General features: G+C 36.7%; 3 protein-coding genes across 4 annotated transcripts in view; 1 reads left to right on the forward strand and 2 right to left on the reverse strand.

Annotated features, from left to right (window-relative positions):
• Positions 1-167: 167 nt before the first annotated feature.
• LOC139995586 (uncharacterized) lies at positions 168-2,432 on the reverse strand. Its single transcript, XM_072019194.1, has 3 exons — positions 1,649-2,432; positions 1,176-1,340; positions 168-1,089 (listed from the first exon to the last, which is right to left on the reverse strand). The coding sequence occupies exons 1-3, from the start codon at positions 2,028-2,030 to the stop codon at positions 1,013-1,015; spliced, it is 624 nt and encodes a 207-aa protein (XP_071875295.1). The 5' UTR covers positions 2,031-2,432; the 3' UTR covers positions 168-1,012.
• Positions 2,433-2,631: 199 nt separating this feature from the next.
• On the forward strand, positions 2,632-12,097 carry LOC139995695 (uncharacterized). Its single transcript, XM_072019395.1, has 5 exons — positions 2,632-2,997; positions 3,728-7,237; positions 7,298-7,385; positions 7,465-9,503; positions 9,858-12,097. The coding sequence occupies exons 1-5, from the start codon at positions 2,632-2,634 to the stop codon at positions 11,706-11,708; spliced, it is 7,854 nt and encodes a 2,617-aa protein (XP_071875496.1). The 3' UTR covers positions 11,709-12,097.
• A 297-nt stretch (positions 12,098-12,394) lies between these two features.
• Fas3 (fasciclin 3) overlaps positions 12,395-17,863 on the reverse strand; it is a 365,977-nt gene continuing 360,508 nt past the window's right edge. Inside the window, exons 8-11 of one of the 2 annotated variants that reach the window (XM_072019243.1) lie at positions 17,342-17,372; positions 16,908-17,006; positions 15,254-15,422; positions 12,395-14,742 (exon numbers count right to left, since the gene is read on the reverse strand). In XM_072019243.1, coding sequence (XP_071875344.1) covers positions 14,542-14,742; positions 15,254-15,422; positions 16,908-17,006; positions 17,342-17,372 — 500 coding nt within the window. In that variant the 3' untranslated portion in view covers positions 12,395-14,541. The remainder of the gene's footprint in view (positions 14,743-15,253; positions 15,423-16,907; positions 17,007-17,341; positions 17,373-17,863) is intronic. The other variant, XM_072019244.1, reaches the window with a different exon arrangement.

The following is a 17,863-nucleotide window of genomic DNA, read 5'->3' on the forward strand; positions in this document are numbered from 1 at the left end:
GTCGTTTTATACGCCGATTAGTGGACTAATTAGAAATTTCTCATGTATCTATACTAGTCCTCAACCGGTTTACGATTTGCTAGTATTTTTTTTAATTTGGCCACAGGTGTAGTGCATACGCTGCGCGGTTAAATATATATATATATATTATCTTGTTATATATATATATATATAACAAGATAATAAGTCAAAGTATAATCCTATTCAATGCTTAGGGAGATAAAGAATAAAGAGAGATAAAGATTTCAATTTTAAATCTTCTTTCTTGTTAATTACAATATTTCTAAGTTTTAATTGAAAATAATAAATTGGTTTCTTTATTTACAAAATTTTTGGGAAGGAAAACTCTATTTATATTATATTCTTCTCGATACTAGATCTCGATTTTAGAACCATTTCTCCATTACATATTTCAAGATTTGTTCTGTTAACAATAAATTTCTATCTTGCAATCTCATTATTGATCGAAGCACTAGTAGTGGACACGTTTCTGTAGTTCTGGAACTACTTTCAGTTTTGTTAAAATGTATCAGCCTCGTCCGCTTATTACTAATAGTCTATAATTATCGACTATTGATGTTGATTATAAGCAACGTTCTTTTGTCTCGAACAAGTCGTGCAAATCGCCTAATTACTCGGTCGTTCGTACCTTTTGTCGTATAGTCGGATTAAACGGTTCACGGAAGGATCTTCTGCTCAGCAGAAGCTAATGGAAACCCGTTTACCTTTACGTGTACGGTGTGTGAAATACTTTCGGATCATCAACTAGGGTTGTCTCGTTACGCGTATATAAGATGTGTAAAGGACGACTATTATCAAATTGTATTTTTAAACATTAAATTCATCTCGTTATTTGTTTTTGCTGATGTATTCTGGTAAACACTTTTTCAATCCGCTTAATTAGTTTCTCTATGATTTGTCAATTTTTTTTCTAATTTACCATCTTTGTGCCTTGACTGTTTTATTTTTTCTCATTTGTTATGTCTTTATGGTTGCAATTGGGAGAAGGAAATTAATTCTCTGTTTTAGAACTGGCTTCGCGTTGATACTTTTTCAACTCCTCTTTATCCTTTGCTGTTAACTTTACACCTAATCAGCATAATGTATTTTTCGCAAATAAATACTGATTTTTAGTGTGACGTTAATATTATTTTTTTTAATGATATCGACGATACCTGCAAGATCTATGAGATTATCGTAGGAACAAATGCTGTTGCATTCACTGTCTTCTGATTCCGATTCTCCTAAGGCTTTACGAGACGACCTTTTCGTACAGGATTTTGAACAGATTCTTTTTCTTCTGCGGCTTTTCCGTTGGCTCATGTAAGTCTGGCTTGTTGCTATCACAGAAATGCGTAATATGAACGAGAATTGAAATTATTTCTGTTCCTTTAATTAATATTATTGACGTAATTGCGCTAGCTTGCAAAGGAACGATTAAATGTAAATAGTCTTATATAAAATGTAAAAGGTGGTATAAAGCATTAATAAAGTAAATTCATTGGAAAAATGATTTGCATTAACACAACTAGCAGTTGAACAAATGTGCAGGATATCTTTGATAGAAACGATTGTGTTAAAAATTAGAAAAGTGTGCATGTCGTTTAAAAGAATGTTTACATTGAAAAGATCGTTACTTTCATCTTACCTGGGCTTTTCGATGTAATATCCACTTTAGATACACTAAGTCCTAAGCAACCAATATGACGTGGATTAAGAAGGAATTCCCTCTCTTCTATCGATGGTTTTATACATCCCAGCACTAGCTCTGCGAACGAAACTCGTTTAACGAGTTTCCTAATCAATTTCTTTGACTTCTTTCTTTTCTTCTTTTTTCTGCATTTTCGATATTTCACTTTCATCACGGTTTTAGGCATAACTTCTTCTATCTCGGCTTCATTGATACAATCGGTCACTAGTTTTTTGCGTCTTCGTTTTTTGATTTCTTTCTTCGTTCCCTTTGATTCTTTTGCTCGTTCCTCTTTCCATTTTTTGTATTTTCGACAATCAGCTTTACGACGAAGATCCATATTTTATATAAAGGTAAGTTTATAACAATGCCAATCTTTTCAAGAGTTCAATGTGTGTTGTATTGAGAAGTGGGTCGATAGGTGGATGCGCCTATTTACATCTTTGTATGGGAATATTCTGATTGATTTTTGATAATCATGATTCACTTGCTACGGTAAGTCCATGTTGAGTTTTTAAGAGGTTCCTCTGGTGTGGAGTTTACGTGGATGCATTTTGTCAGGTCTATGAATTTATTAGAAGAACCATGTTAAACTTTCTCACTTGTTTTTCGCTTGAGATAGATGTAATATTGTATGCAATCTTCGTACGTAGTAAACTTCATACTATATTTTGTATAATTTTTGACAGATAATTTACCAAGCATGGCAAAATTTTAAGTAACGTAGAAAGTACCTGAAAATGTTAAAATATTATCACTTCCTATTAGAAATAATCGTGTAAATGCACAAAATTATTTGATACAATTTTTTCAAGAAAATGTAGATTATATGCTAAATCAAGTGTGAACTTAAAATGCTACAACCTTTCTTTCATGATTCCTGCTGTCTTAGAATCGTTCAAATTCCATTATATAAGTCAGAAACTTAGTAATTAAGCGCAATGGCTCAAAAAGAATTGAAATCAAAATCAGGACTCGACGTAAATCGAAAGAAGCAAGTACAAAAACATAAACTGAAGCAACTCGCAGAATGCGACGAGATTGTTTCTTCGGAAACTGTGAATGCTATCGGTCGAGTTACAGATGTTGTTCGAGCCGCTGATGACAATGCACCGAGTAGCGATGAGCTCGACGAAGATCTCGAAGAGCAGCACAAAGACTTAAATTTGCATCTCGATTTGCCAAATGATACGTATTCCCTGACCGCGATCAGGCCAGAGCTTCCAACCTGCGTTAGATATGGTGTTCGTGAAGGGATGACTCATATTAACATGCCAAAGTTTTCACCATTGTCCAGGGGTCATCAGGTAAATAAAATTTTAGGGACCATCGTAAACTTAGCTGTATCACAATTGAGGAATTTGAAAATTCACCGAAGTTATTTTCGTTGAACGGATTGTCTTTGCAGATCTATAAACTCTTTTGACAAAATATTGGTAGCATATGAAGACTACAGAAGAAGAGCATGACAAGCAATTTAAAAATTCGATAATCAATTTCACGTAACTAAAATTATCCATTTATTTGATCAGAGAACGAAAAATGTCTTTCTGTAGCCTGTCAAACATTAAAAAAATCATTACTCGTTTGATTTTGCAGAAAATTTCACACATTTGTCAGATATTTTCAGGAAACTTGCCATCAAATGACAGCAAAATCAAGAAGTCAACTAAAAATTGTCTTGTCATGTTCATCTAATAATATATCTGTAATTAAAACAATTTTAAATAATATCTGCAATTTAAGATAATCATTTTAACTATTAGGCTCTACCATTATTAAATATTTCACGATCGAAGTATTACGTACTATGCAGTTATAATATTAAACTTGCACAACTTAAAACAAATTATCACAAACTTCATCTATTCATTTAATGGTTATCGCTTGAAAGAGCTTTCTTTTGATCAAATTCAACAAAATCGCAGGGTTTTATGCAATTTTATCTACTTAACATACCTGCACAGATGCAATCATAATCGATGCAAGAGACTTTCTGTCGCAACTTATCGCTGCTACCCATTATTTCGATGATAGGGTGGAGCAACAGCGATCGCGGCGTTTGCGACAACAACAGTTTATAAATCCCGTTGTTGGAACGAGGCGGTTATCGATCAGATTATCGAAGATGGAGATACGTTTTATTGTGAATCATATAAAGACATAAACACGGACGATCGACGAATGCTGTCGATCCTCGATTTAAAGAGGACTATATGCGTGCAAGGCAAGTTGACCGTTAACGTCAGCATCGAGGAGGCTGCATACGCTGGAAAATTTCGCTCCACAGAGGTGACGGAATTGCATCTGGTCAAAGCCTTGGATTTATTCTTCAAACGCTACAACGCTGGTATTTTGGCGTCATCAGTATTGAACGTGGCGATTTGGAAAGACTCGAAGTATTATAATCTGTTTGATGGTCAGCCAAGGAAAGAGAATTGCGAACCAGCAGATGATGGAGTCAGTGGAACAGCTAAGCTGTTTTTAGTCAAGGACCTAATAGGACTTCTTTTTATTATCCTCGAGAAGAGCAACGTGAAGAACGAGCCTTTCGTTCTCTACGCGATAGCGATTAGTGGCGTGGACCATTACACTCAACCAGTGGATGCTGAGAAGCAGGAAAGAGCCAATCACAGAGCACAAAGGCGACCGAGTGGTTATAAAATGCAGGAGAAGTACCGCGCTGTAGTCCAAGGCTCTTATCACGTTACACATCCTGTAATTCCAGCCCCACTTCGTAATCGCACATTCCTGATTATAGCTCTGGCAGCTCTGGTCTATTCGCGACTGGTGAACGCCAATAAGTGGACCAGTGCTTTGATCGATCTAATTTTTAATCAATCCAATATATACTTCGTCGATCTGGTACGCGTTCTCGATAAAGATTTGGATGACAAAGAATTCGAGCTTCGTTTGGACGATATCATGGGTGATATTATTCTCGGAGCATACTCCGCAAAAGTGAAGATTCGAACGAACGTTGTCCCAGGTCACGGACAGAAAAAAGGTAAACTCGGGATTGACGATGGTATACGCGAGTTCTTTCAGACTCAAGTGACCGGTCTGCTCGAGATAAAGAATTTCTTCTATGCAATTTGGAGACACGACGACACGTACTACTTCATGGATCCCTTTGCCTGTGACGAAGAGGGATTCCGAAGTAGTTCGGCTGAGATAGATGGTTCAGCGAATCCTGGGGAAGCTGCCTGTGTGACGATGAACAGCTCGATCAATCAAGTGGTGGAGACCATTATGGAGAACACGGGTAGTAGGGACAGAGATCCTTTTGTGATCCACGGCGTCCGAGTCCTGTACGTGAAGACTGGAACCACACCTGGCGGTCCCTTGGAGAAGGTGATCTATCGAGAGAAAGGTACAAACCGCAGGCCGCAGGCATTACCGTCATTACCGACGGCCAAGGACGACGCGGTAAAGCTGAACCAAGTGGTCGATATGAAACCGAGAATACGACCGGATGTGGATAAAATGAGGGACGTGGGGGTCCAGGTTCCAGATCTACTAACAGACGCGGAGAATTACATGATGACGGATGACGAGCCTACAACTTACGTAATCGTGCCACCTGACGAGAAGAAGGAGCCTGAGGAAGAACTTTGGGGAGAAGAGGAAGAGGAAGAAGAAGAAGAAGATATAAAGAGATTGCGGGCGGAAGCTGGCGACATTACAGAAGAAGAAGAGGAGGAAGAAGGTCCTGAAATAATCGAAGAGAAAGAGCCTGTTGAAGAACCAGTCGTGAAGTTAGTCAAGGGTTACAAAGTGATAAATCCTAATCGTTTGATCCTTCAGGGTTCGAAGAACTGTTTGGACGAAAATTTTGACGAATGGTCGAGGGGAAAGCAAGGACTGATAGCAGCTCTCGCGGTTTTGGCTTATAGAAGACTGAAGAATCCCACCAAGTGGCGAAACATGGATATCGATCAACTGGTCGACGTCAGCAACAGAATTTTCGACGATATTATAGATTGGATTAGAAAGGGACGTCCTAAGATAAGAGATCCCGAAGAAATAGTTGAAGAAGAAGCGGAAGAAGAGGAAGAGGAAGAAGAGGAAGAAGGTGAAGTTGAAGAGAAATTGTTACCTAAACCAAGTCACTTGGATATGACGATGTTACCCCACAGAATGAAGATGGGAGAGAACGACGTGTTCTTTAAGACGAAGATGAAAATTATTCAAGGTGAAGCGAGTCCTTTGGCAAATCTTGCAGAGGCTCTCGAATGTTACTTCAACCGATATCCAGAATTAATCCTGGAGAACAAGAGACTGATGTACGGTATTTGGAAAGAGGGCTCGAACTTCTTCATGTTCAATCCATACGGAAGCGACACAGAGGGTTGGCGTCTTCGCGACTATCCGGCTTCATTTGCAGTAGTAGCTAGTTTAAACGAATTAACCGATCTTCTTTACGGCGTGTTGGAATTCAACGATCCTTCCTTTATAATTCACTTCGTCGGACTGGACTCGATACAGCCTGGCCTTTATGCTACTGAGGAGGAAATAATAGTTCCAGAAGATACCGTAGTCGAACAATTCAAAACGAGATTTCTACCGATCACGGACGACGATCTGGAAAAGTTACAGGCTGAATTAAAGGAGGGAGAGGAAGTTGAGGAAGAACCAGATGTCGTAGACGTGGAGGTTATGGGCGAAGAAGAGGAAGAGGAGGAGGAAGAGGAAGAAGGTAGGAGACCTGTGAGAAAGTTATACGAGGAAGAGGAAAAGCCTTTAATCGATCCATTGTTAGAGGCTCAGGAACAAGATCAACCTGACGCACCCTATCGTTTGAACCTAATTCTACTTACGTCCAACATGAAGGTCTTTGACGAAAACGAAGAAACCATTGATCAGGTGCACGAACAGATAGCCTTAGAGAAGTTAAAGTACAATCATCCTCCTCCTTACGTTATGCCATCCAGTAAAACATTGTTGAAGCTTTTGGAAGCAAAACGAGCCAAAAGATCCATTCCATCTTTAGTATCGAGATTCTCCATAGACTCCAGATTAGATGTAAAAAGGAAAGGCGGAATTTCTACGATTATCTTGGCTAGGTCGACGATGATCGTACCGTCAGGGGTATTGGAGGAAGCGAAACCTTCAAAAATGATTAAACTGTCTCCGAAAAAATATTTATACTCTAGAATTTTGCCAATCTGTCTGATGCCTCTGAGAGCTATTAACGACATGTATATACAAGATGAAGATCTTGCCACGGCTATCCGATTAGAAGATCTACGAAGGATGGAGGAAGAACAGAGGAGGGCTGAAGAATATGTTCAAGAGCCTGTACCGGAAGTACCTGTGGGAGTTCGTATACGACCATCGTTGATACCGCTCGGACCGATTATTAAAACGCCAATTTCTGAAAAGAGGACGATTACCTGTATTGAAAAGAAGAAACGTAAATGTCTGTTGAACAAAGCTGACGAAGGCGACGCTCTCATGGAGAAGGTTCTCTGCAATACGGAGGATCTATTGTTAGAACTGTTCTTCCCTGACTTTAAAACAAAGGATCAGGTTCGTTTTAGAATAGTTATTATAGAATGGAAATTTATATGTCTATTTACGATGTTTTCGTCGTCGTGATAACAGACAGAACCAAAAGTTACGGAGGCCAAAATTTCTGAACTTACTAAACCGATGGAGTCTGAAATGACGACGATTAAAAGGAACACAGTGGGTAATCAAAAGAAAAGGTCTATGCAAGATTCGCGTGGTTTAAAAGTAAGCTCCATTCTCTAAGTGAAATAATGATTCGTTTAAATTAAATATCAAACAGGAAATAATTATTATAAACTATTGTATAAATATTACTTATTTTTATTCTAAGCTGACGCAAGATGGAATCCGAATACTTCATGGTAACATATGTTTCAAAAATCGCGACGAAGTCCAAATCTGTCACTTCAAATCTTGCTTCTTTACCGCTCTGCTGTGTATTTTGGCGAAGATCAAACTGGATCCAGATCGTTTCTCCGGGAAGATTCTAGATCAACTCATATTTCTCGGAGACAAGATCTATCAACAAACGGGGAAACTGCGGTATAAACCATATCGATGGTTCCATCATATCGAAATTCTTGACACGATTTACAACGTGATCACGAAGCAGGCTGTTTACGCGGATCCTAAAAACTGCGAGGACGACGAGCTGGAATTCGTACTGGGCAATTTCTTCGAGAAAAATGAGACCGGAATCATCGTGTTCATCAATTGCTCGTACGCCTTTTGGACGGCCAACGACAGATATTATTTGTACGATCCTTACCCCTGTGATGAGAAGGGGAATGTTTCAGAGGAAGGTTACTCCTGTCTTATGGAATTTTGTAACATGAACGCGATGATAGATAAGATCGAGGCTAACGTCGGTGAAAATATTAAGAAACCCTATCGAATATACACGATATGTATAGCTCACATGGAGACGAGAAAGAGACCGAAGAAGAAACGAAGAAAAAAGTGGGATCATTGCGTGGAGAAGCAAATCGAAGAAGTTCGCATCGAGGAGCCCTCGGAAATGGAAGTATCCACTAACGCATCAGAAGCATCTCTAATCGAGTCGGCTGACTGGGTGAAACAAGAATCGAAAACTAGTCTCGTATACGATATGACGATTCCTGGTTTCGCTCCTATTAAACATTATAACGCCTCGATGTTCGACGTGGATGTTTTGGAAAATGAAATCACCGCTCCACGATTGGCACCTTTTAAAAAATCTTCCGTAAGGGAGTCGGAGAAGGTGGAGGATGAGTTCGAGGCGGTGAAACTGCTGGTCAGGAGGAAAGTTTACGACAAAAGGTTCAAGCCGCACACAGCAGTCACTACTCCTTTAGATCTTTGCATTATGGCCTGGTCGTTGATTCACGATCCAGTTACCTGGTCTGTTAGGACGGTAAAGGGACTGTTCGAGGCGAGTGCCGACTATACTTTCGACAGCATGTTGGCCGCGGAAGATTCTACGGTCAGTGAAATGACTGATGGCTTATTACCCGAGTTTGAGATAGCCAATTACGTGTTTCGAGTGGTGTTCGTGCCCCTGCACTATGGAACCTTGTACAGTATAGAAGGTTGGAATCTCTCGATGTCCTTGCAGAAAGTGTTCGACACATTCAGCTACACGGGCGCGATTATAATTTGCGGTGATTCTCATATGGGTGTTTTGAAGAAGGATGAAAATCATTTTGCTTGGTGGACAATTAGAAGAACGAAAAAATTGAGGATCGTTACTTCTATAGATATGAAGGAATTTTTGAAGTTGATAGTTCAGGAGATCGATCAACCCGAGGAGACGGTTTTCATGATGAGAGTAATTACGGTTTCTTATGCCCAGAAAGTTGATCCTGACTGTAACGATACAAAAGGTCTTCATGAGCCAGTGATACCAATCAGCTCGCTGGCAGAAATTCATAGAATGCCAGCTAAACCTTACGATCTCGAGGCAATATTTAGGCCTACCGTACCAGAATCAAATAAACCAATCTTTATACAGGGAACGGTTGCCCTGAACAATAGAGATACTGTGACCGAACCGAGAGTTAAAAGATGTTACTTTGTCGCTGCTTTAGCGGTGATGGTGAAAAGAGATATCATTCAAAGTCCCATGCCAGGAATGATAGATAAAGTGATCGAGGTTGCTGAATCAGTTTATAGAGAATTTTCGGAGCCCAAGTTTCATACGGAACACATTTTGCGTAATGTTACTGTGATGAATAGAATCTTCGATTTTCGCGACTGTGCATCTCCTTTGGTAACGCTTACGCTAAACCCTCGAACTTTGAGAACCGACTTTTACGTTCAGGTTAGCAAATTTTAGGTTCTATTTCTTACGTTAGATTAGCGCATATGAAATGTCGTTTTCCCAAGATTATCCTCCCATTTTATCCAATTTTTCAAATATTCAATGTTGAAAAAGCATTTCATATAGTGGTTTACGAAAGTATTCGAATTTATAAAAACTTTTTATGAATAGGTATATTATGTGTATTCGAATTGTATGATGGAATTTCAAAATAATTTATATAACGCATACGATGTATATAAAAGTTTCTTACGACAAGTGTTCAAATACTTTTTTGTCAACCAGTGTACGTACTAATCTAACGCGTTAATTAAATCACACAATGAATATCGCTTTTATTCTCATCCATCACAGGTAAGGAAGCATTTGCGAAAATATTTTAAAACGTACGCAAGTGGAATTCTGCATTTCACCAACTGCTGTTACGGTTTCTGGTATTCGAGAGCCACAAACGCGTATTACTATTTAGATCCTTACCAGTGCAATGAAAAAGGGAGGAAAGTTTCAAACGGTGGTAAAGCTTGTCTGTGTATCTTCCCCAGTATTTGTCAGATGGTGAGAAACATGTGCTTTAATCAGTTCGAAGACACCACAGGCTTCTTTATTCATCGTCTGCACGTGGACTCGGTAAATGTGCCATCGTTCAAAACGTTCAAGGAAGATCCTATGTGGTTGTACCTGGATTATCATTGGAACTTCAAACACGCTCCGGATATCGTAAAATCAACTAGCAAGAAGAAAAAACAAGTGGAAGAACCGGAAAAGAAAAATGTCAAGCAATTCTGGAATAATTACGCTGTCGAGGTGTGTAATCTTATCTATTCGGTTTGGGGAACCATTGGCTCTTTCGATTCTAGATTCGGTGATCGGGCTGGAAAGAATCAGCCAGCCATTTGCGTGGCTGTCTTGGCCATGCAATATCTCAGTCATCCATCGAGATGGGGTCCGGCCATTTTAGATTCAGCCGTAATTTGCGGAGACTCTTATTATACGGAAAGCTTAAGAAGCTCCATCCAAAAATGTGCCAAGCATTTCAACAGGTTCAATTTACAAACCTCCTTCAAGATCTTTCCCCACTTGTGGACTATTGACTTCAGAGATGGTATTTGTGGAATTTTATACGGTGCTCGAAATAGGATGACTCTCGCGACTGCACTGATGAAAGCTTTCGAAGAGTCACCGAACGTTCTCGTCGAGTGCAACAAAATCACGTTAGCAGCCCTTGCGGCGAAAGATGGATACTACGTCGCTGATCCTTGTTGGGTCGGTCCACCCCTGTTCAACAAGGACCATGGAGCGATCTACGTCCTTCGTTGCAAGAACATGAACTCCTTGGTCTACGCGGTGATCAAGATGCTTAACACTAATCAGAGACTCGATTTCCGTTTGACTCCTATCATGTTCACGTTTGAACAGGAGGACTTTAACTTTGTTGAAGGAAAGAAACGTGAAGCGAAGAGGAAGGTCTTCTTGGATCCTATTAGAACTGCTCCAGGGAAAGTCACTGATCCTGGTATGCCTATACCAGGCGCTCACACGGCCCCAGACGGGGTTTCTTATCTCACGTATCGCAAGAATCTTGAAATGGGCATTAATAGAGGCCACGAACTGGAGAATCCTGAGTTGCCTTCGGTAGAACCAGTGTTGGAGAAGGATAACATGACCAGCACGCTCATTAGTACCACCTGGCATCTGAATCTCGGTCAGGCCGCTCCTTTGGAGAAATCTACGCCTGTATTCGAACCTGGGCTGATTCAACATGTGCCGGAACAGTGCGAGGCACGGGTCGTTGATTCATTCGAGCCAACTCGTCACGTGCAAATGTCTATCAGTGACCTACTGGCAGCCTGTGACGATTATCCAAGAGTGGTAGATTTCACTGGCGAACCTGCTCCACAGTTAAGACCGCTGGAATGCGCCGCCGCGCGTAGTTTTCTTAGCGACACTACTCGTCGAGAGTTTCGTGCTCATACCGCGGACATGGCCAGCGAAGTTTATAAAACTTACAAACATCGGCTTCCCAAGATAGCAAAAGAACGATCAGCCGCCGGCGATAGCGGAATACCCGTCGAAGACATTCATCCCATTACCGAGGAGGAAATGGAAGTGAAGCAGAATTCACCTGACACCGAGGCAGAGACGGAGGGCACGGAAGATGAAACGTTTACGGAAACGGAAGCTACTGAAACCGCGGAAGACGACTAATGCACTGATAATTGTAACAAAATTCTGAATTATTGTATTTGGGTAATTTATTTTATTTGCTTCGTCAAGGATTTTAGAGGAAGCCAGGTTAGTGCTTAATCTCTAGCATTTTGTAAGGTCTGTTGTTTTATTATGTGATATTTAAATGTAGTCGGTATTATTTTGTAGCCAATGATTTTTTTATGAGACGTCTTTAAATTCTTGTAAGTAAACGAGTATTTTGTAGTTAGGCGTGATTTTGATTTAATAAATCACATGGATTTTAAACTTCAGATATTTTATGTTTTATTGGATCTACGTCTCGATGTAGGTATTTGTAGTTAATAAAATATCCACAGAGAGATATTGTAAAAAATTTAGTATGATTTAATCTCGCATTCCATGCTGTTTAATGTACCATGTTTGTTTGATGAGATGCGGAGAATTGATTTAGATATACATCTAGTTCTTTATGATTTCTTAACAGTTACTGAGTATTGTCCTTCGTAATTCTGCAATCCTCCAATTTAGAATCCAAAATATGAAGCTGGTTTACCTTGGCTCCATGATGTGGAACTTCTTAAAATTTCAAAATTCTGCAAGTTAAAGTTACTGTAAAATGAATATTCAAGAAAACGAAGAGAAACATTTATCTTATGGATAGAAGCATATTTTTCATAATATAACATTTAATGATTAGATAAAGATCTACATCGACCAAGTCGTAATTTATTTGACAAAAAAGGTACAAATCAGTAAGAAAATTCTATAGTGGACGGCAATCAACATTAAAATTACAAACTTACAACAAAATTACAACATAGTGATATATAAGTAATGTATATTATTTAAAAAAAATTTATTCTACGATGATAATGACACAGGTTTTAAGCTTAGAATGACACAAATATCAAGAGTTTCTTTAGTTATGATAAAATACGACTAACTTTCATAAGAAATTATACAAATATTTGTAATGTTAATCAATATTGAAATATGCGACGCAATTGGTATAATGATTTGTCGCATATAATGATCATTAATTCATATTTGTTATCGATACAAAATGAAATTAAAACAATTTATATAATATATAATATATCATTCAAGCATACAAAAATTCACAATATACAAACGCAGTATACATCGTTTTAAAGCAGCTTGGTTCGTTTTCTATTTGATATGATTCAAAATGACATGGACGCAGCAAAATTACTAATTTACTTGCAATTATATCTCATATATAAAATGTAAAATATATTGTGCATCCTAAATCAATGAAAATACGTATAGAGTCAAAATTTGTCATTCATTTCAGCTATCAACATTTACTTTTATATATTTTACTCTGTTTCAACTTTCGTAAAATTCGATAGATTCGATAGTTCGTTAGCATCTTGCACGTATTCACAGCAGTTTATAGGAAGCAAACTTCTCAAGCGACTTTCAAACGAACAGCACGTACGATACAAATATTACATTTAGATTACATTTAAATGCGCGATAACAATATTAACAAGAAGATTTAAGTACGTGGAATCTCTGACTTTCTTTCACGTTTAATGCACTTGATTTTTGAGAACTTGATGCAATCATCGAAGATCTTTTGTTTGTCATGGAAAATATCGACCGAACGTATGAAATTTTACATATTCCAATAAAACGGGTTCTAATTTTCAAGTAAATTATTACTTTCGCTTTTTCAATCTAGTAGTTGCAAATGTAAAATTCCTCTATTTTTCTATCTCTTAGACAAAAGTAATGAAAAATTACCGTAATTTATTTTACGATTAACGTTTAATGTTCCATCGATTTTTATTAATGAGTGGAAATTTCTATCGATCGATCGCCTTCGTACTCGTTTGCATCAAGTCTTATAAATCTTGACTTTTTTTACTTTAATGTCGGTAGATATACAACGCGAAAGAAATACGCAATCAGACGTTGTCGTTGTATCCATAATACATTTTTACGACGACCATTTTATTTTTGCACACGAGGTATTTCATTTTGCTTGCCCAACTTCGAACGTTAGACCTTTCTCAACTTTGTATGGGAAATGGACGAGTATCAGAAGGCAAACGGTGTAACACTAATGGCTATGGTAACAAACGATTGTAGTATGTTACCGGTTGAAGACCGGTTCTTTGCTTCACAAAGTTATGGTAAGTTAACAAATGTACTCGTGGCCTCAAAAGTATAAAATCTAAACGATTCTACAAATACACTAACTCATTAAAGTAACTGAACGTAAGTACGAATGAGAAAGTTAAAATTTCGGTTGTTCTTCTGATTTGTAGAAATTATCAATGGTCTTCGGAAGTTTCCTCAATTCCACCCCTAAAATGTAATTTCATTTTGATATTCGCAAAATTTATGAAAAATCGAATCTTCCTTTTTTAACTGTAGAACGACATTCCTCCGATAGTTAATTACGCGTTAAATCCTTTTCAATTTTGATAATTTTATGCGCGTACGAATTGAGAATCATCTAATGTAACCTACGAAATAATTCATAAGAGAATAGAGGAAATGATAAAATAATAAGTAGAACGTTGGATCCTTTTCAGCCGAATGTAATTGCACGGTGAGACTCATTTCTGACGTATAATAATTATCACTTTTTATTATCATTTCTCATACTAAAAAATTCGCACCGTATGCTCTTACATCATATTACAAATAAATTAGAATATATAAATTCTAAATGATAGAACGGTTTCATATTCTCGTTATTAGATCGTAAACTGAAAAGGATCGAAATAACACGTTTAATAGTGGGTATAATAAAAAAACGTAAACGTTTGATTATTTTGTAAAAAGTTGCATCTTCTTGTACGAACGAACGAAGAGTTTACTCGTTGGGTGTTTGTTGCTGTTCTTCTGTCGCTGGTTTCGTGTATAAGATTTCAGCGTATTCCGTTTTGTCCTCGTTTAGACGACGTGGAACGCTTTGTTGTTGCTGCGTCAAGTCCAATTCTGCATAAACTATTCCTCCTTCGCCCGTGGTAGGATTGAGTTTAGTTTCTTGTGTAGCTGGTATTCCAGGCTGTAGCTGCGGAATTTAAACAATTTAATCAATTTCATCAAAAACCTGCTTTGTAGTTGCTTAGAAAATTTCGACAATTTTACATGGAAATTTACTTTAACCGTAAGGAACTTTTTTGCGATAATAACTTAAATTTAAATATGGTAAACTGTTAAACTTGTTAAAATAATTATACATATATGCATACGTAATATAATTAATGAGCATAAATTTTTAAAAATTCAATAAGAAGTAGGCTCATACTTAAAATTAAATTATGACATAATACAATGAATTGAATGTCGGTGATTTCTTAATTTGTTTATCGTCCGTTGTATTAAATTTAAATATAAAGTAAAATTAAAAGGAAGTATCGACGTCATAGAAATTATTGTATTGTCGAAGCTTCTACCGATACTTAGGAAAAACGTAAAAGAGATCAAATTTATAAAAACGATTAAGATAAACGTAATATTTGAATATATAAATAAACGCCACAGGTTTGTTTTAAAACAAGATTATTCGAGAATGAAGTCACCTTTTCATCATCGACTGTGACGACAGTTCTTACGGTGTCTGTGTCCGCGCCAGACACCTTGTCCTTGTTGCGTTTAAAGAGACGGGACAAGCTGATTCTCGATTTCCGTTCACCTCGAGATCCATCGACTTCTGTTCTGGAGTAGCGGCCGGCACTCTCCGTATCACTTCTAATCAATACAATTTATTCCCTTTTAAAATTTGTTCAATTGTTACATCTTTATATTGCCTTGTTTCTTTAGCAACGAAACAAATTTTGTGAGACGATAATTACGTAGATAATAGACACAGAAACAAATACAAGAAAACAAATACTCTAAGTGATTATTCTGTAACCATGTGAAATTCCAATAAGCTACAGTGTAATTTCTAGAAAGTTATAAACTTATTTCACTTATTTATATTTTCTTCGAAAGGAATCGACGCAAAAATTAATAATGATAAATGACTCGTGGAATTATAAAGTGGCGTTATTAATTGAGCGAAACGAATCTCGTGATCATGATTTGCATGATATCGCAAAATAATAATTTAGACATAATTTAGTCGAAAACAAGCATTATATGTTAAATAATGTACACGTATTCGTTTACGCCTTTTTCTTTGTTTTCAGATGATGTATGAATTGCTAATGAAGCTTTAAAGAATCACTTAGGTTTATGGAACATCTTTAATTTGTTTGATTCATAATTATCAATAAAAATGAGCTACGTGTAAATTAATTATATAAAAATTTTAATTGTTAATACAATAATAATGTTATTTGGAAATACCATCTCTTAGAATATATTTTTATCTTTATATCTGAAGACATAACCAGCCAATTGATTACGTTCAACATATTCTTTTGAAAATGTTGATGAAAACAAATGAACAAAGATGAAAAATCATGCATATTATGTACATGTTAAAGATCTGAAACAGATTGATTGTTAACTAATGCGTCCAAAATTCACTTGTTCAAAAATGATTTCCATCTTGTTCATTATTGTGTAATACAGACAGGCATAGTCTAAATAAGTAACTTTCAGTTTTTGTTGTATATAAACGTCATGTATTAGGCAATTTTTGATTTGGAAGAATTAAATGTAATTAAGAGGGTGCAGTTAAAGCTGATTAGTAATAAGCATGCATATGGTGGAAGGGGAAAAAAGAGAAATGATTAAGCAGACACGCAAATTATATGATAATAGACGGCAATTCTAATTATTCCGATATAATTTCCTTGAAAAACTTGTAATTATTTCAGAACCAGTACTAGTATAGAGCAATTTTTTCTTGAATATTAAGTTTAGAGAAAGAAAGAAATAAGTGATTTAATATCAATTTCCATTTAGAATTTATAATTATTTATATTATGTTTTTTCCAAGATATTTTTCTTATAATTCATGAAAATAAGCGATTATATAGCTAGTAAATTTATCGGAATATATATTTATGTGTAATTATCATTTCAATAAAATAATTTTTTTTCCTCGTTACAATCGTTGTTACCACACGTGACATGAATTATATACGAGGCATTTGTTATATGCGAATTCAATGAAAATTATCTCGGTATCTTCCATAAAATGATGATTCCACGTTTGATATTGGCGTAAGCTTGAAATTCCATGTTTTCTTTTTCCATGAAAGAAGTAGAAAAAAAGCTTGCCTTCGCCTATCGGTTTCGTCTGCGCTTTTCGATTTCTCAAAACGAAGTAGACTAACGCTTGCTGCCGGATCCGCGAAGTCTTGGATTCTGTGTGATTTCCTGGTAATATGGTAAATACCGACAGATAAATTTACTTTGAACGGATAATCAAACACGTCCATTTTTTATTCGACCGTTTTTCAGCCGTAGAAGACATAATTATATGTAACTACGTTTGAACGGCTTAATTAACAAATTTTTTTTATCTATCTTGTTCATCTGAATAAAGTTCCATATCAGTGTCAAGTAAACGATCGAAGTATCTCTATTCTAAGGAAGCACCAGCAGAAAATAGAATATTAGTTACGAAATTTGGTGTAGAATATTGAAACACTGGAAGTGCGTTGTGCTACTAGAGGGAAACCACTATAAAACCTGTAGAAAATTATACTCACGACTCGCCAAGGTTCCTAGATGTCGTGTTACCTGTAAATAATCGACGAAAATTCAGATCTCGCTTAATGAGAATCTTGATATTATCGGAACAAAGGCGCGAATTAGAATTTCTAATTCCAAGTTAAATAATTTTACTTGACCTAATTAGTAAAGTATGATTGATCGATGGAAATATTAATTGAGGAACACTCAAAATATGAATGCACTTGAAATAAATTCAATCGATTCATCGTCGATGTTACAATTTCACTGTGAAACCGATGCAGCTTTAACGAAATTGAAACGCGAATTGGAAAATTATTTGCGATGCGATGATGGGATGGCATATTCTCGTGTACGTTCGTGTGTATTTAAAACAAATGTTTTATTTCAAAAATCATATAATACCTAAGTATAATATCATAGCGATGAATGAACTTACAATTAATTACATACAGCTCTTCTATATATTAATTTCATTTGAATTCTTAATTAGATTTACTTCTGCCTATTGCGTTGTATCTACAAGTACAGATACAAAA

Source organism: Bombus fervidus, chromosome 16 (genome assembly GCF_041682495.2).
Source record: "Bombus fervidus isolate BK054 chromosome 16, iyBomFerv1, whole genome shotgun sequence".
Lineage (NCBI taxonomy): Eukaryota > Metazoa > Arthropoda > Insecta > Hymenoptera > Apidae > Bombus > Bombus fervidus.